Genomic DNA, 27,221 nt, shown 5'->3' on the forward strand with positions numbered 1-27,221 from the left:
GAAGACTAGGAACAGGGCTGGTAGACGAACAGGGGAGCATGTCGACGGTGCGCTGGTGCTCAGGGGGGTGTGGTCCAGGCGAAAGTCCAAAGGGAGTCTGTAGGGAAATCCAGGGTGAGCAAAAGTCCAGAGCCTGGTAATCCATCCTTGACAGACACAACAAAAGTTAAAAACCGGAGCGGGATCCGGTGAAGGGTCGGGGGAATAAAAAGGGGTAACGGGGCCAGGCACTCCAAACCCCAGACCCAGATGGTCAGGACGCCATTGGGAAGCCTATGCTGTGGAGCCTCTCCTGGACTTGCTGGTAGCCGGGCTTCCGGGCGTCCATCTTCCAAACCTGAGCCCAGAATGGTAGGAGCGTTTGGCTTTTATAGGGAGGGGCTGGACAGGAGTCAGTTGCAGGAAAATCAAGCAAAACGGGAAAGAGCCGGAGCGCCCTTAAGAGGAGGGACTTGCGATTGTGACTAGGAGAAGTTCGCCTCTCACTGCTTACTGTGTCACTGAGAGCACGGGATGACTGAGCCCAGCGTACACTCAGTGGTGCTCAGGATATGGTGCTCTACTGCTCGGGGAGTCACAGTCAGCTAGTGACATGACCCAAGCCCATACCCATGATCATAAGCTCAACATACAGTACACATCTTTACTGGTGCCAATTGAGAGGCCCAATTAAACAATTTTATAATACTTGTCTGTTTTCTTTTTTTCAGGTTCTGGTTCTGGTGAGTATTAGTTTTCTTTTTTCAGTTTGTGTTTGAGGTGAGTATTAGTTTACTAATTTCCCAAGTGTTTTTTTTTTGTGAAACACAAAGTCTAATATTCCATTTCCTTCACATTTGAATTTACAGGGTTCAAAGTTTTCTTTGACTGTGATACAGGACAATACTAAGCACTCTACTGACATACAGTATAGGGTGTACTGCATTTCTGATCGAAAGTCTCTATGTGCTATTTCTCCATAGTGCCATTTTCTATGTGCCCTAATAGATGTTTCAAGTCTGTTATTCATAAGAGTAGAAGAGCAGATTTGGGGGTGAAGAGGAAATAACCAGCTACTGTATAATTACAATGTAATTACTCTGAAAAGTTTGCATTTTGTATTAACAGATTACATTATACAGAAATTAGGAAAGACTTAATGTGGACTAGGCCTGTTTTTGTACATTTCTCTTGATTATTTTAGTTTATACTTAAGTTTTTACATCAAGAACATCAAGAGGCAGTAGCCATCAGATAGAGTTTCTTGCAATGGGGATGATTTTCTATATTCTCCTGTTCACCTGAGATGTATCTTGTTATTTTAGCCCCAATTTATTCATTTTAATTCTGAACTACTGATTGTCCCTCAGCTACTCCACTACCTTTCATTCACTATAATTGACACTAACCTTCCTTTTATAAAAAGTTGCATCTGGTTTGTTTATATTTTGTTTCCTCTTTCCTCTTTCCTTTCCTGTTTTCTCTTATTGTTTCCTTAATACACCATTCGAAAACAGAAATCTTACTTGTACAAATGTTTTCACCAACTGCACACCCTACTTATTTAGCTGGAAACTTGAAGTTGGTGCCACAGTGGAATCAAAGTTAAATAAAGTAACGTCCAGGAGCAGATCTCCATACACTGGTCCTGTTCATCCTGTTTAGTGTTGGAACAATTGTACAGATAATACACACTACATTAATTAATTGAATCCTTTGGTTTTTCCTTAAATTGTAGTCACATATGTGAATGTAGTCATTTGCATGGAATTCTAACTGCATCATGACCTTTCAAATGACTAGACTGTAAAATCAAATGCTAAAAAACTGGAGAATTATTTTTGTTATGCATATTTTCTTTTTTTTTCAGGTTTCAGTATTCCTGATTGTGTTGGTGAGTTATCAATGTATTAAACACGACAGTAATGTGATCCATCAATTTAATATTCTATTGAAGTTCACAGTGAAGTACAGTATTTGTTTTTTAATTTTTGCTGTATATTAATGACATTCCTGTTTTTAAATCAAAAGATTAATTATCGAAATGTAGAATTTTCCATACATATTTAGTCAGGTTAGAACACTTTTTCGGACAGTTTGGTGGCAGTGAAATGAGAATCTTTAAAAAAAAAAGTTATGTGTAAAATGTCCAGTATATTAATTTTCATAACAGAAATTTTGCCTTGTAGGACATCCTGTTGAGGAAACCTAATTCAAAAAATCTTAATTTTTATTTTGATCTTCAAACAGTTTCTCTTTATGAATGCATTACAAATTTGAGGATACCTTAATACCTCAGGAAGTGAAAACTGAGAAGTGCCAGTGAATATTAGTGTAAAGTGGAAACAAATTGGTTAAATCAGTGGAATTAAAATTAATGGTTACCCTATCACAGTTAGCAAACTGGTTTAAGATGTGGCAGATCGAACTAAAAATCTTCAAGTTCTCATCCACATATTATGAAAAAATCAAGCTTGGACCTTTGTGTGTCACAGGGAACAATTTGTCTTTCTATTGAAAGAATAAAAAATAATGGCAATAAAGAACAACTGCCACTATATATGCACTACACAGAGTGTTGGAAATACAATTTTTCTTAGTAGAGGTAGAGGTGAGGCAAACATCTCTACTTCTGTGCTCAAATGTGTAATTGTCAAATATCAGATAAAATTTTAAAACACGCCATGTTTTACATGCAATGAGTTTTGCAATGAGTGGGGCAAAGTAGCGGAAAGTCAACAGTGTCACATTTTAAACAAAGAATGGACGGACAAATACTGTGCCACAGTAAAGCAAATTGCAAAACTGAGAAAGTCTTTCTCTGAAGGAGAGGTTTGGAAGTAATATTTTGTAGAGACAGCAAGCTTTGTCCAGCAAGTAAAATCAAATTAAAAAACATTTGGTGATCATGCAAAACTGACACACTTGCCATGATAAATTACAGAAGACTTAGGCAGTGGCATTTAAGTTTTATTCATTAGCATTGGATGCCAGCACTATCTTAAAGGAAACTGCATAGCTCTTGATTTTTGACAAAGGAATTAATGACAAATTTGAAATTACAGACGAGTTTTTATTCTTTGAAAGGCCAAGGAGAGTAAAGGGCTGTGTCAAGAGGCTGATGATACGGTGGTGTCACCTGGGGTATAAAATGTATGTGGGAAAAATGCTGAACTGCTGAAAATAATACAAGACAAAATTAAAGAAGAAACCCCTGCCTCATACGTAATATTCCTAAATTGCGTTCAGGAATGCACAGGATGCCACCTGCAGGAAGTATTGCAGTTTGATCATGTAGAAAGGCTGTCTTGATTCTTGTGAGCTCTATTCAGTCGAGGAATTTAATCATTGCATCCTTGCAAATTCATTAAATTGCTTGAGGACTTTGTTGCTGAACAACATGACTTACTTACAAAGTCTGTTGTAAAAAACTGGGGACAGTATGTCAGTGCCTAGAAGGGAGATTAGCTTCTTTTTGAGGGGTGATGGGAAAAGCCGATGATTTCCCCAAAATGTGACCAACCAAGTTAGCTTTGTTCTCAAAATGGATGAAAAACAAATTATTTGCTCATTTCTTGACATTGAAAAGCTGGAAGAGGAGTCTTGACACTTTTAGAAAACAGCAGATCTGTAACCAACTTTCATGGAGAATTTTCTACTGTGTTTCTAATATGCATTGTAAAGATGATCATGGCCATGTGGGACAAGGTAATACTCTTGCAGTGAGGGATTCACAAGGAAGCTAATTAGCTGATTAACAAGCAAATGTCTTATCTGATCCTTTAACATTAGGGTAGTAAAGTGCTGCAGTACCCTGTAGTGAAGTGCCAATGAAAAAGAATGGTCTGTGGTCAACAATTAGAACACTGCTATAGTTTTAAATTAAAACAGTTACATCTTGTATATTGGATGTTTTTTTTTGTCATTTTCAGCTTCTAGTAGGGGTAAGTGTTTTCAAAAAGTCTTCTTTTGTCTGTGTAATTTACATTTATAATTTAATTTATATTTCTAAATTTGCTTACTTCATACACTGTAAGCTATTTAAAACAATGCCTTTTATTTCCCATGTCAAACATTTTACTGCTTTAAAATATCTATTTTTATAATGTATTCAAACTGGCAAAATATGATTACATTGCAATTTAAATTGCGTATTACTACCTACTCTGGGTTATGGTTGTATTGAACAAGTTAATCAGCCATGAAGTTGAAGCTGATACCCTGGCTTCTTTCAACAAACAGCTGGATGAGATTTTTTACCTTTGGATTAATTAACTGCTAATTATCAATTAGCTTTATGGGACAAATTGCTTCATCTGGTTTTACCTTCTGTTATGTTCTTCTGTGTGTGAGGGCAAAAATGCTACATATCACACATATATTGAAAGAAAAAGTAAGTTGTCTTTACATATTATTTTGTATTTACTAAATGACAGTGTAAGTACTTCTAAAGCACTTCACATTATTTTGTTTTGGACACAGCATGTACATTAATGCTGAAAAAAACATCTGCCACTCACAATATTTCAAATTACTGTAACATCTTTGATATGGTCACAGTTATAACATTTTCTTTGAATTTTGCTTTTTAATATTGTCATTACCCTAATCATACCTAAAACACATTCTGAAGTAACACTTTTTATTTTTATATTAAAATGTGTTAGAAAGGTATGATGTACTGTACTAATATGGTACTAATATATTACATATATCATTTCTATTTTAGTGTTATCTAAAAAGAAAACTGGTTCGAGGTAATTATGCAACCCTTTTCAGATTTTAAGAATTTTTTAACTGCTCCACAAGTGCTTTAATACATGCACATTCAGTTTCAATCTAAGAAAATGTCTTATTTGTAGGTATTAGCATCAATATGAATGTAAATACAACAGATTGTTAATTTTAGTTTTTGATTATATTTCAATGTAAGTAATATAACAGCTTGCATATACTGTAACTGCTATTACATATGTTATATAAAATTATTTTTTCAATGAGCCTGTAAAGAAATTCAAATTAGACTTCAGAAGTTTCCCCTGTCAGAGAAGTAAACTTTCTGAGTTTCGTTTTCAGTCTACTGGTTGAAAGAAAAAAATTCTCCAAAACAGGGAACAATAATTATTTTTCTTTGTTTCTAAACTATGCGAGCTAAACAAACACTCTACAGCTGTAACACTCTGGATGCCACCAATGCATTGAAAGTACTGCCTTGGATTTTGTCCTCACCATGGCAATAATGCAAATATATCAGATTTCAGTTTATACAGAGCTGTGAGAGCACTGTCATGGGGAATGGTGGTGTATGGAGATTGTAATGGTAATGAAACATTCTGCAGTATGCAGTCACAAAGCTTTCGAATATTTATTATCTACATTTTATTGGAAAAAAAAACAAAACATCCAGACCATGAATGAATTTCTTCTGCAGCTGACTTTGTGTGTTATACAGTTCTGTGCAATAGTCTTTTTAAAGCATAGATATGAACTACATTTGTGCTTTGCGGTTTGATAAAATACAACCATAAGTTCTTTGTTTTATTTTCAGATTTATATGTCTCTATTACTTCATGGAATCAGACATTCCTGGGAGCTCCTCTGCTAGGCAAAGGTAGGATTCAAGGGTTCACGGTGAGACGGTGTATATTCTGGAGAATTGCGTTAACCATTGTTGTGCCAAACAAAGGGCTTCAGCCGAGAGTTTGTGTGTTAAAAAACAACATTTACAGTGCTCTTTCATATAGTGAAACAAACAATACAAGGTACACTCCCACATGACTCTCTGCTTGCATTGTGGCTATATACAGTATGGTATTTCTAAAAAGCTGACCAGTAAATATATTTTCTTTACTGCCAGCACGGTGACAAGCAGCCCCTTCTGCCGAATAGACCATTTGTTCCAGGAGAGGTCACTCACTGGTCATTTCCCTGAGAACTATGCCAGCTATGCGTAAAGACATCATGTGGCTATGTTATCTTTCGAGACCAGACATCCTGAGACGGATTTAGTAAAATATAAGTAAAAAGATACATAGTCAACATGATACAATATACTGTAATACAAACTTTTAGTGAAAACGTTTAGTTAATTTCCTCACCTTGAACAACAAAAAGAGGTTGTAATATCAGAAGAAGCATAAGTTCTTTTTTTATTTTTGTCATTATGAAAAAAATAAATAACGAAGAACAGACATAACAGGAATTGCAAAAAAAAACCAGAACAAATACATTCCCCAAAAAGGTGAACAATAGTTTGTTTGTCAGAGGAAGTGTCCAAGTCTGGACAGATATTGTAACAGAGCAGCTGCTCGCTTGTCACCATACCGATGCTGTTTTTCTGCTACTCGAATTTAAGTTTGTGGTGATTTTCTTTGGTCCTATCATTACCCAGCACTGGGGAGAGTATAAAATGAAGTTTCTATCCATTCCTCACAAGATGCATATTTCAGGACAGGACACCCAACCTTTGGTGACACCAAGAGCTTCAATAGGTCCTGCAGGCATTCTTGGTACTCCCCGGCACAACCAATCGAGTTAGTGTAGTAACTCTACCACTTGAGTTACTACTCTGCCATAACCATTAGAGTTAGTAACAGGATTTTACCCTTCGAGTCACTACCCTAACATAACCCATGTGTGATACTAACTTATGCTTGAGTTACTACCACGATTAACACTCTCAAGTCATTAATCCCCAGAGTAATTATTGGAACTCATGGAATTATTATTTTAAGTAATTATTATAATCGTAACATTTTTTCAATCATCAATAACATTTCAACAATCATCAACCTGCTTGAATCATCACATTTATCATTTCATGCTTTTGTAAAGACGGGGTGAAAAAACAGGATGACATAGGATGAATCAGATCTGGTTTCCACATTAATCATCACAGAATCACAGAATAGTGGACGGTGGGCTTTTTAAAAAAGTTTTTTATTTAAACACCAGAAATACAAAAACGGAAACAGAATATGAAATAAGATACAGAAATAGACACTTCACATCCAGAGAAATTCAAAATTATAAAAGCTGAAACTTATACTTTTTACATATTTCCATTGTATGTCCTTTTTTACTTAAAAAAGGTCTTCTTTAGCTCAGCTGGCAAGACCTAGGTTCGAGCCAATGCAGTGAGGCACGAAGTAGGGTGGGAGCGGCAAAGGCACAAGCCCTAGAACCCGAATCCATTGCAATAACAAAAGGACAGACAATGAAATGTGGGCTATTTCGAAGTCGGAATTCTGAGATGCTAAGTTGCAATTCTGAGATACTAAGTCGGAATTCTGAGATACCATAGCGCGTTTTTTTACTCCCTGGCGGAAACGGGCTTCCATAGCATATCGCAATATATAGCACAAACACATCTTTTTACATTTGTCTCATGCATCCTTTCACCACCTGATCTCCACCTTTGCAGCTACCCCACAATTAACTCCACTTCCTGAATGGAGTTTGAACCTCCTCATCCTGTGGATAGGGTGCTGCCCCTTGAACAAGCATGTTATTCCTGGACGTCATTGTTCCTTGTGAAATCACTTTTAACACAGTGGTTGGAAGTTTCTGATGAAACTTCCAAGAACTATCAATTTATAGTAATAGTTTGATGATCTTTGATATTTAAGTCATGTCCCCCTGCAGTCTTTCTGCTCAAGACTAACAGCATTAATTTCTTTTAGTGTAGTATATTACTTTCATCAGTGTTCTGTTTATTGTTCCAATGGAATGATTCCAGAGCAGCAACATCTTTCTTGTTCCAAAATTGAACACAATATTCTGAATGGCATCTTAATGGTCTCATGGTGCAATTTTAACTTTTGATTTTTATTCTTACACTTTAACTATATATTCTGGCATTACATTTTTATTGCTTTCACAAATTGCCTATAAAATAAAAATGATGTCACGACAAACACCCAAGTCTTTTTAATAAGTATCTTCAAGCTCAAATGGATGCTTTTCATTTGAAATTTGTAATATTATTTTGCTACTGCATTCAAAGCTCTGCACTCATCTACGTTAAATAACAGACTTGGAAAAAAGATCCCTGTCTTAATTACATCATCCAAATTTGACTATTCCAGCCAGCAGCCATATCACTCTGCAACTCACAACTGGCAACCCACTGACTCTAAGCAGGTGTGAGCCTGGTCAGTACCTGGATGGGAGACCTCCTGGGAAAAACTAAGGTTGCTGCTGGAAGTGGTGTTAGTGGGGCCAGCAGGGGTATAAGTTGATGCCCAGTCTGAGGGGCAGAGACACTGGTGTGAGGTTAGCAAAAACCAAAAAGTAAACATAAAAGAAAAAGGGGAAAAAAAACAACAAAAAGGAAAATGTGCCACTGTGCACCGAGGCATCCAGGCTGGACTTGCACTATCTAACGGGGTTCAGCCTGGGAAAAAGAAACGCTTGGCACAGCGGTATCCAGACTGGACCTACCTTATTTGATGGGGTCTAGTCTGGAAGAGTAGGGAACCAAACAAGGCTAAAACAAAAATAAAAACTCAACCTGTCCCAGTGGAAGACACATGGCGAGACATGTGAAAAGAAAAAAATGAACAAAAAGAAAAACAACGGCCTTACGCCCAGTCACAATCCCCTCCGAGACTGTTGGTGGAATGGTCTCCCCTTGCGGGGTCCGCTCATCCCTCCTAGACATGTTCGGTGCATCTTAAAGGTCCGCACCACTGCGGCTTGTCCTTAATCAGTCAGAACAGCTGTGGCTGCTAAGGCAATGCGTCCCCCTTAATCCAGGGCTCTGCCTCCACACTGAAGACACCCCCGTGTAATGACACACGTTTCTTAGTAGACACTGAGAAAAAGCTGAGGAAGGAGGGAACGGAGTGGGGTATCATTCCAATTTTAGTTGATGTGCTGCCAAAACATGGAGTAGAGTAATGCCTTCTGCTGCACAGTTTTGGGTGGCATGAAGAAGAGCAAAAGGGTGCCCCCTTTTATAGAGGCAGGGAGAGGGGAGGTGAGTTTGCTAAAAGAGGGGAAAGAGGTCAGGGTTTGGAGGCTCCGATACCAACCACTACAGGGTCTATACTGATTTCAACAAATCCCAGTGAAAAACTGAAGTGTTCTTTCAGTAGAATACTTAAGATAGATTGATACTTTATTGATCCCGTGAGGGAAATTGCAGGGAAATTAAGGCAACCTTTGATGGGAACCTGTGCTGTATTATAGTATTTAAACAACAAAAAAGTGACATGTCCAATTTCTGTGCATTAGTCCATAAAATTGAAAACAAAACTGGTTGCTTACTTAAGGTAGTCTTCTGTTTCAAAACTAGAAGTGAAAAAAATGCACAAAATGAGCATTTATAATATAATAATTATTATGGTATTTTTGGAGTGGCTCTGTAGCTAAGGATCTGTGCCTGTGGCTGGAAGGTTGCCAGTTCGAATCTTGGGGCCGGCAGAGGAATCCTACTTCGTTGGGCCCCTGAGCAAGGCCCTTAACCCTGACTGCTCCAGAGGCATCATATAAATGACTCACCCTGCACTCTGACCCCAAGCTTCTCTCCCTGTCTGTGTGTCTCGTTGAGAGCAAGTTGGGGTAAGCGAAAAGACAAATTCCTAATACAAGAAATTGTATATGGCCAATAAAGTGATCTTATCTTAAATGAAGTCACAGAGGTTTTCATATAAATCATTAAATCAAATCTAAAAATATTTAAATTCATTCCTCATCTATGGAGATTTGTTTTTGTTAAAACAGAAATATATCTGGGCAAGTGATCAAAATAGGCAGTCAATTTCTTATGTATTTTCTAAATTGATATTTCTTTAGAAAATTAAACTGCTTACATTTTATATCCTTGTGTATCAGGAATGAATGTGTAGCCACCAGGTGTCAAGGGGTCTATGGATGGTAATTGCATTGATGGGCCAGTAGCTCCCCAGTGTTGATGCGGTTTCATGCCCTGTCCTCTGTGTTTCCTGTCCTGACCAAAGGCCCTCTTAACACAGATGCTGGGTAATTACCACTCCATTCAGTGGGTAAACAGACTAGAATGGATATGTGACTGAGAGGGGGGGCGTAAGGTCAGGACGCAGTGGAACAATGCATCATTACACGTGAAGTAGAGACAAGAGCAGAAAGGAAGGCTTAAAAAGCCCCAGTCAAAACAGAACAAAGACCCCTTTGAAAAAGGAAGAATTGTGGGTCAGATCTCATTGGACCCAGGAGAGGACGCTGACAAAAAGGACTCTACAGGGAGCAGGTGATGAAGGGTTTTGAGATCATCTTCTTTGCTCCCTATCTGACATTGATCTAGGAAAAATCAAGGTGGGGGAGGGCAGGTGGGAACCACATTGTTTGGAAAGGCCAGGACTGGACAATATGTCTAAGAACCACCAAAGGTTCTCAGGGTCCCGCAACCAGAAACATTCATCCACTCAGGTTAATTTGAGAAGGCACAAACCTCGGAACTAATTAACCAATCAATGGTTACACTTTCCACCATACCTCGCTGAACCAGAGTACTCAAGTGCTACTCAGTAGATCTCCTGTGCTCAGTATTGGGTTTTCCAAGAAGAGCGATAGTTCCTGCGGTAAATGGACTTGTAACTTTGTGTACCTATGTTCCTGAACTTGGATCTTGCCCTGACGACGACTCTCCCATCACGGTTAACAGATACGTTTGCTAGTTTTTGACAGACGACCATACTGCATATGGTCCTCCAATACTTCTCATCTCGGCCTGCACAACTTTACAAAAGGAACTACACAGAGATCCATCCCTTTTCTTAAGTGAAATGGAAGGAGTCACACCAGGTTACTTACTGGTGCTGGTTTATAAAATAATCCTGATGGAAGTTCCCTTTGGAATATTGGTTCTGGTAACTGGGGTCCATGGGATTTCTTTGTACTCTTGTGTTATTAAGTGCCTCCGAGATGAGATGTATTATGTGTTCTGTGTGTTGGGTAGGCAGTTATAGAAACTGTTGTGTTATGGTATAATTGTTATTGTATAATTGTTGTGCTATGATATACAGTGATTGTGAAATTGGTAAAATGACAGACTATAATAAATGTGATATTATATATGAAAGCTGTCTTGTCTGACTTGTAGATGCACTGGTGATTCCGAAAGATTAATAGAATCCTTTAAAATTGCTAGGTGGAGTATAATTCTTGGTTTTAAGGGTCACCTTACTGTGACACTTGTGCTGAGAACCTTCATTAATTCTACATTCAAGCTTCTGCCTTTGACTGTGGTCAACTTCTTCACTCTGAATGTAATGGGAAATATTTACACGTGGCAATTCTAATCTATAAAATAATCCACCTATCTGCTGCAAATGTAATATCTAGGTTTTTTTATTCTTTGACTAGATATCTTACATGAGATGTCTCCTTCAATCTCCCTTATCTCTCTTCTATACATATTTTAGTTAAAATCCAGGTTGTTGTTGCTGGAAATACCCTGGGTGCCCACCTTGACTTCATAAGAAAACTTCAAGAGCACACACACATTGAAGAATGCAGTGGAGAAAACTGCGATGTGATTGTGGCTTTCTGCCCTGTCAGCTCTCGTATAGGGACTGACATTGATGCAGCACTATCGCAGATTTCAGGTAGGCTTTTGAAGACTTCGAATGTACTTCTGAGGTTAGAAACTGTATGAATTATTTTTTCAAAACTATAATTTTAACTTTATTTTAGATGCAGGAATGTTTAAAAAAGTAAACATTACATTTATTTTACTTTCTTGGAATATTTTTTGATGTTTCCAGGTAAGTTACGCTTCTTGTGGCTACATGACAGGATACACGATGAAATCTGTCAGTGTTGCTCTTTCCTGGATGCAAAACATTTCACCAAACAATTTGTGCTTTTCTTGTCACACTGAGAAATCAGTCAATCAACAAAGTGAATCAACAATGTTCAAAGCTATTTGTTATTGGAGCAGTCAGTTGCATTTTTCTACAAAATAAATTTGGAACAATAATCATACGTACTATGTATTAATTTTAAAAAAGAAACTTACTTTTAATTATATTTTAACATTGTACTGTGCAATGTCTGAAACACTAAATTGTTATTTTCTGTCTTTACTCCATGTACTTGAAAACAAACTATCTAGAAGTTATTAAAGGAGCCTTAGTCTAAAAAATTATATAAAAAGAGATAAATGAAAGAAGAAATGAGGTCTTATTATGATGGAGAAAGTGGCAGACAAGGACAAGAATCTTTAAATTGAATTTCAATGGAGATAGCAGTTTTGAAGTGCTCAAGGTCATAAAGCATGACTGACATTTTCTGCAAAAAAAATTATCTTGAAAGAAACTCCTTTTCCTAAAAATAAAACATATTCTCTGATTTTTTAAAATAATGTCACATATACACAGAAGCAATGTTTACAAAACATCAATCCTTTCAAAACACTAACCAATGTATTTATAAAATTGGTAGAAATGTCCTGTAAGTAATTCTAACAAATCAAATAAAACATGTAATTGATTTACCTAATATAATTCTCTTGTAAATATACTATACTGTTAAAAATATTTTTTCAAATTAAAATGTGACTCACAGAACTTCTGAATCTTTAAATTTAATTTAATGCAGCAGTAAATCGGTAAATACATTTGTCATGTTCCAAACTAAGGTACTCTATCTGTACATGCTGTACTGTATGTAAAACTATGTTGTTGTCTTTAGACAAATTGTATCTCAGTAGTTCCATCAAACATACTGCAAGTTCAAGAACCTCTTCAAAGAACAGAATGAACAGTGGTGTCCGTGTAATTATGTAGTTTTTAATTTCAAAATCAATTTTCTTTTGTTCCCTGAACAGATTGTAAAGCTGCCATTCTGGTGGTGATGCACCACACTCACAATCAAGATGCTATTGTGGTTGACAGTGCAAGACTGGTGAAGAAAGACAATGTAAAATTAAGTGTTGACTGTCTATTCTTTGAAAATAGGGGACTACTGGAAAACTGTAGTATCAATGAGAGAGCTGTGAATTTAGTATCCAAGATGCTAATCCATTATTCATCTTAAAGGGCTTTAACACAGGAGAAGAAACATACAGCCTAAAGACTGTGTTTGCATGCTTTTCACAATTAGGTGCATTCTTTTCTATTCTATTTTTGAAAGGATGAATATACAGTATAACATTAATTAAAATTAAATATATGTTATACCTGTGATGATTGATTATGTTTAATAATAATAATCCACGTTTAATAAGTTCATATGTATCCAAATGTATATGATGTATTCACTAGAGCATTCTTATTATATAAAAATGTATTCAAGTTTCTAGATCTACAGTACTTGGTTACCTACAGTAACAATTAAAGTGGAAATAAATATGAAAGCAAGTCTTAATTATAAAATTTATATAATATAAATATTAATCCAATCAGATTGGTAGTAAAAACGTATTGATAGTAAATTGCAATGTGTGTAAATATTTGTTTGAAATTGTTAATTAACATTGTGCTTGTCCCTCTAATAAAGTGAATGACTCTCATGAAATATCTGTGCCCCTGAATGAAAGGACTAAGCATTTTCTTTGCTAGCTGAAGAAAGAGTAGAACATGTCTTGCAAAATCATTTAGAACATAAGCTGAAATTTGTATACATGATCATTTTTAATTGTTTACTTCATTTCTAAGAGGTCATATTTCTTTTTTACTTTCCAATATTTGTATAGCAACTTGTCACGATCGCAAACCCCTCCTCTTAAGGGTGCTCCAGCCCTTCCTCGTTTGCCTCTTTCCCCGCACCTGTACCTTGTTTCCACCCTGTTTCAGTTCACCTTTATAAGCCAGGCGCTCACTTCACTCGTGGCTCTGCACCTGATCTCTGCATCGTGCGAGCCCGGGTCCTGGTTGTTGTTGCTTCCTGCTCCTGTTCCCCCCGCCGGTCCTGACCTGGCACCTGTTTTTAATCCCTGGTTTTCGGATGGATTACACGGCCATGGACCTTTGCTTTCGTTTTGGATTTCCCCTGTGGATTTCTACTTGACTGTTTTCCTCAGCCACACCTCCCCCGTGCACCAGCGCACTTTGGACATGTCCCCCTTGTTTCATCCCCATATTCCTGCATGACTCTTTCCCCAGTGTTTCCTCACTATTTCGGATTGTGTCGTCCGCATAGGGTCCGGAAAGAACTGTTCCGTTACACAACTGGAAAATTGTTCAAAATAGTGACCGGTCAAGGCCCACAGCCACAAAAATCACACAGTTGTAAGGTTAAAAAAACACCCTAATGGGCCACTGCTACTGTAGGTGGCATCACATCTCTTCTATCCTCCATGTGGCTGTGATGATAGATTGACTTATTGCCATGTTTTAACAAAGTAGATAATCTGGGATGGTGATTGCAGATGGTAATGACATTTTGTAACTCATTCCCATTCCTCTGGAAATTTACTGGAGATGTGATGTCATGTAGCAGCGGACAGCTGAACAAGCTGTACACACCTGCTCAGCAGAGGCAGTCATGCAGCCACTACGCCTTTAATAATGACTGTACCTCGCAGGCAGGGACCCAGGTGTACGGAAGAAACTCATAACAGTGAGATAAGGGTGGTTGCAAAAGACAAAGGTGGCAGAATCTACCACTGAATTTTAGTGGTATGCTATAAACACAACATTGCCTTGGCTGTTTGTAATATTTTCTATACTTCAGTGTGAAGTTCTGTCCCTGCTGGGATGTGCTCACAGTTCTTAGTGTGACCAGACGACTCGTGTGTCAGTGCAAGCTGAGAGCACTAAAAGCATCATTTTCTTTCTGCTTTACATACTGTATCACACAATGTACGGCTTATACCAGCAATACTTGCTGACACTACTAGAAAAACAGAAACAGAAAGTATTTAGATGCTAATCAAATTCATTAAAATAATTATTTCTAGTTTGAAAAAGAAAATCTTCTTGAAATTGTGTTTTGTACACCAAATGGACCAAATAACCAAATACAAAAAAATGGGTGAAAAAACATTCAAACAGTCATAGTCTGTATCTGTAAAATATAAGGGTTTGTAAACCTAGTCCTCCCCCCCTCCTGAGGATGTGGAGAGGTTTCAGTTTAACTCGTACCATTATAACGGAGCTCAAACAGAAAGCAGCTGTGAAAGTTTGTTTCACTTTTCGTTGAGTGCAGCTCTTTGGCTGACAGGTAAAAAGTACAGCCTTGTATTCATTAATGCATACTGCAAAGAAGACATTTTAAATAACAGAAGGTTCCAGAAGAACATTGACTTAACATGATTGATCAGGTGAGTTATTTTCTTCTATCTAGGTGTTAGTCAGTGTCCAGCAATTAGCAAGAAGTAATAATGTCTGTGGGCAGAATTTTGTACAGTAGATGAACATCTAATTTAAAACAATAAAGACAGGAAGCTCAGTGAAATAGTACACATTAGGTAAAGGCTATTGTATGGAGAACTCAACAGCAGTTGAATGTGCTCTCTAGCACAGTTATTAACCCCACCTGTTTATGCACCTGCCATCGATCTTGTTGTTAGATGTGTCTAGAAACTATCGAGCTTAATTTCAGTGCATAGGCCATTCCCAAGTCTGCAACTGTTTCATTTTACCATTGTTAACGGTACGAAGACCACATGCTTTAATATGTATAGAAGATCTGTCTGCACTCAGGGGCTATATGATTTTTCTTTTTTCCTTTAAATTGATCTTTCCTTTTCTTTACTCAAATGTGTCTTCGTTCTTTTTTAAGATTTTTTTTTTCATATTTGAAAAAATATACATATTGCAATAGAGTGGCATTGTGATTTTTTATGGCTTTGTAAATTTCCAAAAGTCTTTGAAGAATATACAGCTAGTCATGCTAGTCATTCTTTCTACCGAGAAAGAATAAGGGTAGAAAGAGAACCAGAATCAGAAGCCATTAGAAGATCGTACGTGACTTTAACCAGGGCAGTTTCTTTGCGGTGAAGTCTTTGAAACCAGATTGGAGGGGTTCAAAGAAGTTAAAATGAAAGGAGAAGTGTTTTTGTACTTGGGCTCTGTGGTTCTGAAATTCTATGCCTGATCAAGTGAGATATTCAACCATGGTGGCTTTTAAATTGAGGGTTAAAACTTTTTTATATTTTTTTATATTTATGATATTGATATATGAATTTAATTTTAATTATAGTAACTGTCATTGTTTCTTGTTAAAATATTTTAGCAAGTAGTTGAGAACACAGAGATGTAAAAGATATAATGAGAAGAGCCCATTCATCCCATTTAGCCATCTTGGTTGTAAGTATCTACAGTAATTAATCTTAAAGAAGCTACGGTATTGATTTCCACAACATGGTATGGTAGCTTCTTACAGACTCCCAGAACCCTTTATGTAAAGAAATGCCTTCTGATCTATACATCTATATGATCATGTATCCATACATCAATCCATTTTACATCCATCAACTTATTCCTGACAAGAGTTGCGGTGGTAATAGGCTGTGGAGCAGACGAGACTTTTGTTTCCCAACTCCAGCACCTCCTGGGCCATTCCAAGGACCTCACAGGCTGTCTGAGAGATATAATCCCTCCAAAGTGTCCTGTGTCTGCCCCATGCTCTCTTCCCAGTGGGCCATGCCTGATACATCACCAGGAATCCCAGACAGCAGAGCTCCTTATCCTCTCATGGAGAGTAAACCCAGCAGCCCTACGGAGAGAGTTAATTTCTGCTCCTTCTATCTGCAATCTCTTTCTTTCGGTCACTACCCAAAGCTCATGACCATAGGTGACCTTAGAATATAGATCTACTACACAAAAAAAACGAGAGCTTTGTCTGAAGTCTCAACTACTGCAGCTATTGCACCAATCTGCTGGTCAATATCATGATCCCCTCTACCCTCAAGACCCCAAGATACTCCTCTACTTGGGGCAGCTGTCCCCCCCTTACCTAGAGAGAGCAAACCACTGTTTTCCAGGAGACAGCCATGACCTGGGAGGTACTGTCTCTCATCCCAACCACATCATAGTCAGCAGCAGACCTCACCAATGCAAGATCACAGTCAGATAAGGCAAAGAGGACAACAATACAGAGATAGCAGAGATGCATCCCTTAGGCATCCCTTAGGCCCCCCAAACTGGATACAGTCCAGACCTCAGCTGCACCTTGATATCCTGTCCATGATGAACAGGAGAGGAGACAAGACGCACCCTTGGTGGAGTCTGACGCCCACCTTGAACGGGCTTGATTTAACACTGGAAACACAGACACAACTCTCACTTGAAAAGTACAGTGACCAGATAGAACATAGCAGTGACCCTGGCACCCCATCTTCCTGCAGCACCTCCCCCAAGATACCCTAACGGGTACACAGTCACAGTTTCCAAGTCTGCAAAACATGTGTAGACAGGGATGGCACACTTCCATGTCAGGACAATGTTGGGTTCAATTCCACACCCCTTGTGCTATCTGTATGGCTTGTGTCCACCTTGGTTTTCACCAAGTGCTCCTATTTCTTTCCACTGGGATAGTTTCTTGCTCTCCCCTGATCCTGAATTAGTTGAAGGAGTTAAAGTGGATGGATGACTATTTACTTCCACTTAGTTTCTTTACTGTTGCAGTACTGAACCTTTAAGTACTCAAGGGTACTGACCCTTTAATGCAGTCTGTATTGAACTCACTTCCATTTGATTTTCGTTTTTTAATAACTGCATTGAAACATTATATCTTACTTTTCTAAATTGTGACTTTATTGGTTTAGGGATGAATTTGTTTCAGCCTTTTTTATTGTTTTTGAGTAATACTATTATTCTTTTGCTAACTTTGAATCTATCTGTTCCCAGTTCACCACTTCTATTTTTGGACTCAAAATTTCCCAGTGGTTACCATTACATTTGTATTCTATTCGCTTAATTACATCTTTGTTGTTTGAAAACATGAAATCATTAAAAAATCTTTGTTAGGCAGGAAATTATTAACATTTTCAAACATATCAGCTTCTGCATACTCCTTCACGTATTCCATAATCTACACTACATATTGCTTTCTCTCAGCTATATAATGTTACCACTGCGACTGTACATACATTCCTTGTAATTATCATACAATAAGATACTACCTCGTTCTCAATTCTGTGTTAGATGGCCTATGAACAGTGAAGGCTGGAATTATTAACTAGAGGTACAGTATTACAAGTCTCCCATGGTGAGGTTCTCTGCCAGGATGTAGTGAACTTGTGCATTGTTGAATTTACGTAATACTTAAACAATATAAAGACTAATACATGTTGATGTTTTGTTTTGTTGCAGACCCTATTCGTGGTGAGTATGTTTTGATGAAAACACTCTTAAATCCTGTATCTAAAATCCATTTCCTACTTTGCCTCTGAGAGTTACTGTATGCTAGCCGTCTGATCTGTCTTTTTAAAATTGAGTCATTGTATGTTTAAATTTTTTTATTTTAAACCATCAGAAATATATTTTTATTTCAAAGGCACAAATATGAATAATATTGAACATGCAAAAGTATAAAGAATATAATGTAAATAGAGAGCCAAAATATCCAAAAAATTCCCAAAACATGAAACTCAGAAAGATGAATATCATTGGAAGGAATAGTCTTATCTCAATTATTTTTGCATTATTCACCAATTTCAGAGCACTATAAATCATCAAAAAAAGGTCTCTTTTTCTTCTAGGAACTTGTTTTCACCAGGTGCTGCGAGTGTGTACGTGACTATGTTTGTGTGTACCCTGCGATGAACTGACATCCTGTCCAGGGTGTATCCTGCCTTGTGCCCTTTTCTTGTCAGGATCCAATCCTGATTTCCTCTCCCCTGAATTGGATGAAGTGGTTAGAAAATGAATGGATGGATAATTGGTCTCGGTCTTGGATTGCACACTACTGTTTATTGTATAATGCTACAGGAAAATATTTTGGTTTTCCAAAATGCACTGTAGTTTATGTAAAAAGACCAAAGAAAATTAATGTTTCTCTTTTCTTTCCAGATCCTAGGCGTTGTGAGTATTTTTTCCAAAATGATCTGTTTATTTCTGTGCTGTTACAATTTAATATTTCATACATATGACTGTTAATGTCATTTTTACAGTCTAGTAACACAGTCTCACTAGTGTTTTCATATCTTCATGAAAGAAACATTACTGCCGAATGAATTTTGACCAACAGCATGCAAAGCAATAAAAATTAAAGCATGTGTAAAACTCAAATGAAAAGCTAAAAAATTTCAGAGATTAGTAAATGAGAATGTCATAAAAAATTAATTTCAGTTTGTGAACAAGTGAAATGAATAAGACAATTTGTGTCTTATTTGTTTTCACCTCTGTGCTATAGCACAAAGGAAGCTCTGTTAATAAACATTTGGGAGTACATATAATTCTGTAATGTTTATTTCCCAGTCCCATCTGTTTAAGAATGATGCCAAATGAATGTACTGTAATATAATCGTTCAGCCATTGTTTTTAAAAATAATAAGGCTGTCACAGATTGCACACTAGACTGTTTTTATATAATATGTGTTTTTCTGGAGTGTTATGTAAATAGAAATGGGAAAAAAACGTAATTCTTTTCTAAATACACTGTAGTTTTGTGTAAGAAAACTAAACAATGTATGTTTTTGTTTCCTACAGCAAAAGTTTTTTTTTGCAATCATCGGAATGTGCTGTCACAATTTAATATATAATTCAAATGGCAATTAAAAAGTTTTCTTTACTAATCTCTGAAAAGAGCACTGAAATGTATTATCTGTGCACTTTTATAGTGTTTTCAAGCTCATACAATATTAAATAATTTCATGAACATTTTATTAATATATGAATTTTGAATTTAAGGATGAAGTGAACAAATCTTATACTATAATTTATTATTTACAGTACTGTATGTGTACAGTATGTAATACATACTGACATCCTGTCCATGGTGTACCCTGCATTGCTCTTGTTGCTTGCTGAAATAGGCTCTGGCTCCCCCACAACCCTGAATTGGATGAAGTAGTTAGAAAATGGATGGATACAATATTTAATATATGTAGCTCTGCATCTGCCAACTTTCAATGTTGCTCGCGGGCTCAGCTGTGTTAAAAGACTTGTACTGTAACTGTGCCATGACATAATTCTACATTTGTCTAGATAACAAGTACAGTAAGTAGCATCACCTCTGTTATGTATTCAGTAAACAGAGTTTGCTACGTAGGGTATTGTATAAGAACAATAAAACATTTACAAATGCTTGCTTTCCTCTCCTTTCCAGGTGCTTGTTTTGGTGAGTTTGTTTTAAAAAATAACATCCTCTGGGTGCATACAAGTAGTAAGAGAGAGTAAAGACTTCGCCCTGTTTGTGTAGGAGAGGAAGAGGAGAGAATGAGCCTCGTAAAGGAGAAATGCACCAGGGGTGCAGAATTATAGAATATGTTTTCTGATTTGCATCATTAAAAGAATGACCGCAAGCAAGAACCAGTCAGATTTCTTTTTTAAACTAGGGATAAAAAAAAATTGCTTTTATTTGTTGAAAGAAAAAAATAGTACTACTGCTATGAGGGGTTGACAGCTAACATAATTTCTTATTTGATTTTTGCCAAAAAAGGCATTATAAAGCTACAATTCCATAACCTCCTATGTTTACCGAAGATAAATCTTAGTTCATTTAAAAAAAACTCATGCTTCTGTGAAATTCTTTAAAATGTCAATAATTTCAGTAATTTAAGATATACATTATTTTTTAAAATTAGAATTGCCAATCATTTGCGGTACACCTAATCTCACAAAGCTGAGAATTAGTATCCTCCAAACCACCCACCATCGAGCCACTTGTCTTTAACACATCAAAAACACCACACCACTGACTGGTGGGGATACGCATTCCTCACCTACAGCAATCCGAAAGAGCACCCTGGCTGACTATCCCCATGTCCTCAATACTCTTTACCTGACAAAGCGCTATCTGAGTCCCACACACACAGTCGGCTCAACCTAGGCTCAAATGAGCACTTTTATCAAATTAGACTCTGTGGTTTACAATATTTACAAAGTATAGCTGTTTTGAAATATGTAAATGAAAGCTCTTGGTCACTGTTTGAAGCCCTAACTGGACTTTGAACTGCAGTACTTTAAATTTCTTGAACAGTGTTTATCAAATAAATACTGATATTGTGTTTCTAAATTTGGGAGGACTAAGCAATGTTCTAAAAAATGAAAAAACAAAACTAGTGTTTTTCTTTTCCCAAAACTTTCTCAAAGTATACAGTCTTTGCAAGGCTACTTTCCTGGCATTTCATTCCACGCATCTCATTCCAAAAGCCTTGTCCTTATATTCACAAAGGGTAAGCTTTAACTGACAGCCAGGATGGGTTAAAGATCTACAGTATGTGTTACCCTCCACTGCAAAATCCTTTGGGGAAATGAAGTCTGATCAAGCCTGCTTTTATTCTGTCCTGGCCAAACTTCCCCCTTTTCTTTACCAGTCATGGCCTCCTATTCCCCATCTATGAATTGGCTTCATCACTCTGTTTTCCCCCCTCTGACGTGTGCGTTCCTGTTTTGTCGCTCTCATACCGCACTTGGGTTCACCTTTAGACCCACGGTTGCTGCTTCATTCCACCTCGAGCAGCTTTGTATGATGCTTTTCATCCACATGCTATAGTACATACTGTACTGTACTCATTATGATTTATAAAGTTTTTGGTTGAAAATGTATAAAGTTAAATTTATACTAAACAATTGAAAACTGTATGACTGCTTCTGTTTTTCAGGTTGCACTTTGGGTAAGTCATTTGTTCATTTTTTGTTTAAAAAAAGTTTTTTTCCTGTACCTTAATAATTTAATTATTTGTACATTATAATTTGTACAGTATATATTACTGTAAAACATATTTTAGCAGGCTTTTCCCAGATTTATGCTGTTGTTTATTTTAATTTTATGTATTAATTGTTTGGTTATTATTTCTAAGGGATAAATATTATTAATGCAGTAATGTATTGAAGAAACTAGCCAGGTTTCTCTTAAAGCTTTTCAACTGTATATGTCACAGATAATTAAGCTGCTATGTTCGTCAAAGTCATTCATACATTTTTTAATATTACTTCAAGGTTGAGAAAAAAATGCTTTTTAAAAATTAAATGTGTAATTTACCACTAAAAGATAAAACAATTCAAGTGTAAATGTAAATATCACATGGTTAAATCTGTGTGTGACATATGTCGGTTCCTTGATTACTTACTCTATAGTTTAAAGAACACACTGGAAAAAGTCATATCCAGACTGTTATTACAGGATCTAATCATTAACTAAGCATTAAAGTGAGATGCATTAATGCATAATTTATTAAAGATAGTGAAATGTGATTTCTTATGTTCTATACAGTACATTTATTGGAAAATATAAAACTAAATTCACAAGTAATTTCATCATTGAGTTTGTGCTGAAATAGTATTTTCAGATAAATTACTAAAAACAATCGACAATATTTGCAGAAAATATAATGATCATGTATGGATTTTCTGTGCTATGTTCTATACTTTGTAATATGGAATGATATATACACTGCCTTGGATCTGTCTGCATAATGCATATCTATAGTAATGGATAAGAATAAAGCTTAACCCATGTCTGTTTTTTCTAGGTTCTCTGGTTCTGTTGGGTAAGTTGTTTTTTTCTGATACACACATGATGATGCAAACTTGAGGCAACTGTACATTAACATTGCATTAAGATAAAGAGGAATTAATATAGACACACTGACTGACTGAACACTCCAGGACATGTGCAATGCATTGATGGAGAAAGGTAGTACAGACTCATTGATTGGGCACTCGCTAATCAACACATTTCCTTTGCCTGTTCTTTCACAATTTGTGTACTGTTACAAATGGGGGGGGGGGGGTTATGAAAATGGTGGAAATTAAAAATTGACTGAGCAGTTAAGTCAATAAGAAAAATACTATTATTCATGACCTCCAACTTGTAATTTCTCCAGAACATACCCGAGTGGTTGGTATAATAAGAGGCACATTAATTCTTCTCTGGCACAGCTTTGGTGAAAACAATCCAGGCACACTTGGTTAAACAAATGTTTTTTTAATAATGACAAGACAAACACTATGCTACAGAAAACAACAACACACAAGTTATGTATGTATACAGTATTAACAGACAAGGTGTTTCAGAGGCCTAACATCCTAATCGCCCAGAAAACCTCAGACAGCTACTAAGTATTGAACTCTTAAATAATACAGACAGAGGCCACAATAAGAGATAAGCCGCCTTCTAACTAAATGCAATACAACCTGCAGTTAAATCTCTCTCTCTGCAAACCCAGATGCCACAACATAAATGGGAGCCTATCTCCCTATTGTCTCTAACCGAGGTATCTTTTACTTGGGAAACCCAAGTTCCCTAAGAATACAGAATAGAAAGCTTACTCTAGTAAGCTTCAAATACTTAGCTCCAATCAGGTTTTGCTTGGATGATCATGAAGTAAGGGCTCTCGCCCAGTGCAAGCTTCAAGTTCTAACTCCTCCTGCCTCCTCTCTAGAGGTCTGAGCTTCTTTCTTTCCTTTTCCTCTCTCTTCTTCCCTTTCTCCTCTGCTTCTCCTGTTATCCTTACTTTCTCTGCAGTCTTAATGTGATCTTATATGGTGTGTTTCTGGACTGCTCATTGACAATGTTTAACCCAAAGCTTAATTAACTAGGTAAACAAGGTAAACTTTCCAATTGTCTTTGATCAGGGGACCCCTTACATCTCGGCAAACACCTCCTCTGCCTTGGAGCTGGAGATATTTATACTGCTAGGTGTTAGTAACTTTATCTAAACTCTTAGGGACACTTCCTAGTCCCTATAGCTGTAACAGTACACTGTATCTGGAATGCATATTTTATCTGTATTCATGTTTTGTATGAACAGTAGACTTATGGCACATTATACTTTAACAAAGCTAATTACAATTTCATCTTATTTTTGTTTTTTTTCCCTCAGTCAAGGAAAAGAAAACTAGGAAAAGGTAATTTTTAAGCTTATAGTGCTGTTCAGCAGTGTCCATCTAAACAAGGAATATCTTTTAGGATTATAGAGCCTTTTTACAGCATGCAGTAGCTATGGATTAAGTGTATTAATATTAAATAGCTCCTGCAGTTTCAAATGCTTTGGAAGTGTAACTGACTAAAGTACTACTTGGAATGCAGAGTTTTGTATATGTAACATGGGTAGCTAAATTCCTAACCCTAAGAACTGTGTACCAACATCCTTATACAATTGAGAGTCACAGTTTAAGGCAGGGTGCATCGTGGATGAAACCCCAGTTTATCATGCACAAACAAAAACACTCACTTACACCAGGCCCACTTTTCCCAGAAGCCAATAAACCTAGCAGTATATCTTTGGACTGTGGAAGGAAATGTACTATGTACTATGTACAGTACAGTAATAATACTTTATGACTGATGACAAGACTATATGCAGACCAATTCTAACTACAGTGTCATAAGAAAAAAATATTTGAAATGTACCAAAAATCATCACTACCCAGTTAAAATGATTGAGTATTTAATCCTATATGTTAAGTGAGATTTTATGTTAGAAGTTTCATTTAATTTCCTGCATTGTTTATCTCTGTTTTATAGATATTCCAATTAAACTTCATGTCCTGGTAACTGGAACTACAATGGGAGTTCAGGCCACGTTCCTGGGAAAACTTCTACAGCGCATTAGATTTGAGCTCACCAGTACAGACGGAGACTGTGATGTGATTATAGCTTTCTGTCCTGTCAGCTCCCGAATTGGGACTGATATTGATGACGCTCTCAATAAGATATCAGGTACAGTATTACTGTTTCAAATCACTGACTTTAGTTTCACTGACTAATCACTGACTAAGTTTAAAGAATTTACATATTTAGCAGCACAGAAAACCAATAACTCTGTTTATGCATGTTTTAAGAAAATAAATAATGCCTTTTTTACAACGTGGACTAAACCTTATGATTAATTGATCATTTGTGTCTGACTGCGACACACTCAAATTACTTTGATGAGGTTGACTGTTGTATAAGAGCATAGTTAAGTGAGAGAGTTGATTTGGCACAGTTCATGAGGTGATTTAATCTGCTGAATGTTAAAACTACTACTAAAAGAAGGAAAAAAAGAAAAAAGAGGTCATTTTTTTCACAAGAATGATGCTTCTGTGTCATGTGCATGTAGAAAACAAGACTAAATCCTCAATAGCAACAAATCAAGGTTCTTCGTTGACCAACCTAACAGACATCAATGAATGTGTAATATACTGTAAGCAGTTCCTGAGAATTTAAGAAAAGGGGAGTTCCACAATGACTCAAAAAATTAAAGCACTCATGAAGAGGGCGGTATGAGACCTAAGACCTAAACATTGCGGGTTTGAGTCAGGTTGATATACAATTTGGAAAGTGCTACCAGGGTGATACATTTTCTAAGAGGACAATTGTCATCTCATTTCTCTGATTCAGTTGGCAATAATTAATACTCCAAAAATCTGCCTTTAGTCATATCTGACCTTACTTAAAAGGCTGAAAGTAACCTTGTTGCACTTCTTTAAAGGGCAATTTCACTGCAAACATTCAAACAAGAACTGTACCAGTTTGCAGTTCCAAATACTGTTATTGTATAATAATCATGTACTCCAAAACACCTCTGTAATGCCATCATGTAAATCTCAATCAACCAGTCAGCCAGAGACACAATAGCCTTTACTTAGTACAAGAAAGAGAGGTATTTGTGTTAAAGTATCCTAAAGCATAATAGTGAATCTAGGTTTATGAGACAACATTTACCCTTCTTCATCAACTTTTTAATATGTCCATGTCCTTCTTCAATGGAGGGAAGGAGTCACAACACATAGCACAATTACCTCTCTTTTTTGCTACCTTGGGAGTTCCCTAAACCCAATTCTTATTTTAAGTTTGCACTGCACTTCTCCATTAACTTCAGAGAAACTATATAATTTTAGTAACACAAGGGCCAGCTGTATACAGTAGTCTTAATGAAGTTTTATCTGTAGTATACAGTGTATTGTATAATTTTAACACTCTCCTTAAACGCTTTTGCTTTTCTTTTTAACACTTATTTAAAGCTCTCTGCAAACACGTGAACACATTTTCTTAACCAATTTTTATTAAGAATATTGAATGATTTTATTCAAAACAAATATGTTAATCTATTTTTTTTTCTTTTTCTATCTCAACAGATCACAAGCCTGCTATTCTGGTGGTGATGCACCACACTCCCTATCCTGACAGTATTGTGGCCTCAAGTAGCAGACTGGTGAACAAGAGCAACATATTAGGAACTGTTGACTGTTTGTTCCATGAGGAATATTTCCACAGCTGTGAAATGAATAGAAAGGCTTTGAATTCAGTCTACACCATGTTAGACACCATGACTTTGGTTATCAGCAAATGAAAGTGAGATGGGGATAAGAGCCGTGACATAGAATAGTGGATTGAGGGGCAGGTGGTTAGGCAGTTACAGAGTTAGTGTAGTAAGAGTTATAGAGCACTGTGTTAATAAAGTGTACGCTCATCATTAAGAAGCTGTGTGATTAATGACCGCCAATAAGAACACAAAAAGAGAACATAACAACTCTTATGTACCAGGACCTTAAATGCTATTTCTTTTTAAAAATAAAATTGCTATAGTACCTCTATTGGACATTAGCTGGTGTTTTTTGTAACAACTTACTAACTCCACTATAAGGTGCAGTATATGCAGTACATGCCTTTGTCAATCGTTATTATACCTGTAACTAACTCACAACCTCAAACCGAAAACATCCACATATTAAAATCTTAGATGAAGTGCAACAAATGCAGGTCCTGAAAGCGAATAAGACTTGTGAATATGTAAATGTAGTGTATACATAAAATTAAAACACCGATGTGTTCTCTTATTCATCTGAAGGATCTTGGTATGAAACTTTATAATTTATCATTTATTTAAGTAAATAATAGCCAATATATAATATAATATAGTTCAAATAGGTAGCTGCGTCAGCATGCATAGGTTGCAAAGGAACAAGTTTATTCCATGCTGAAAAGAGAAGAAAGGAAACAACTTTTTGGGTGTGGAGCCTTCTTTGGGTGTGAGAAAGACAGGGAAGTCAGCAGAGATTATAAACCATTGGAGAACAAAAGCCGGGAGTGTGGAGGAGGCAGGAGTAGGGGGGAGGAAGAGTGGACACTCAGGAGGTGCGAAGTCGAGAGAGGTGAAGAAAGGTGTGAAGTCGAAACCTGCAAATGAATAGAGAGGATTAGAAGAAAACAAGTCTGTT

The 27,221-nt window shown here is 36.7% G+C and overlaps 2 protein-coding genes and 1 long non-coding RNA gene across 3 annotated transcripts; all 3 read left to right on the top strand.

The window, feature by feature from the left end:
- Positions 1-249: 249 nt before the first annotated feature.
- LOC148839945 (uncharacterized) lies at positions 250-13,214 on the top strand. The gene is made up of 9 exons (XM_088936311.1): positions 250-351; positions 711-722; positions 1,850-1,873; positions 3,067-3,123; positions 3,867-3,923; positions 4,709-4,736; positions 5,528-5,590; positions 11,385-11,567; positions 12,791-13,214. The coding sequence occupies exons 1-9, from the start codon at positions 250-252 to the stop codon at positions 12,997-12,999; spliced, it is 735 nt and encodes a 244-aa protein (XP_088792437.1). The 3' UTR covers positions 13,000-13,214.
- A 1,902-nt stretch (positions 13,215-15,116) lies between these two features.
- On the top strand, positions 15,117-18,984 carry LOC148839946 (uncharacterized). The gene is made up of 3 exons (XR_016088385.1): positions 15,117-15,226; positions 18,222-18,233; positions 18,921-18,984. It is a non-coding gene; the product is annotated as an uncharacterized LOC148839946 (long non-coding RNA).
- Positions 18,985-21,571: 2,587 nt separating this feature from the next.
- Positions 21,572-26,588, top strand: LOC148839947 (uncharacterized). Its single transcript, XM_088908822.1, has 5 exons — positions 21,572-21,688; positions 22,547-22,564; positions 23,900-23,924; positions 24,544-24,738; positions 26,139-26,588. Exons 1-5 carry the CDS (start codon positions 21,656-21,658, stop codon positions 26,351-26,353), a joined length of 486 nt encoding a protein of 161 aa, XP_088764948.1. The 5' UTR covers positions 21,572-21,655; the 3' UTR covers positions 26,354-26,588.
- The last annotated feature ends 633 nt before the right edge of the window (positions 26,589-27,221 follow it).

Source organism: Atractosteus spatula, chromosome 2, assembly GCF_055471065.1.
Source record: "Atractosteus spatula isolate fAtrSpa1 chromosome 2, fAtrSpa1.hap1, whole genome shotgun sequence".
Lineage (NCBI taxonomy): Eukaryota > Metazoa > Chordata > Actinopteri > Semionotiformes > Lepisosteidae > Atractosteus > Atractosteus spatula.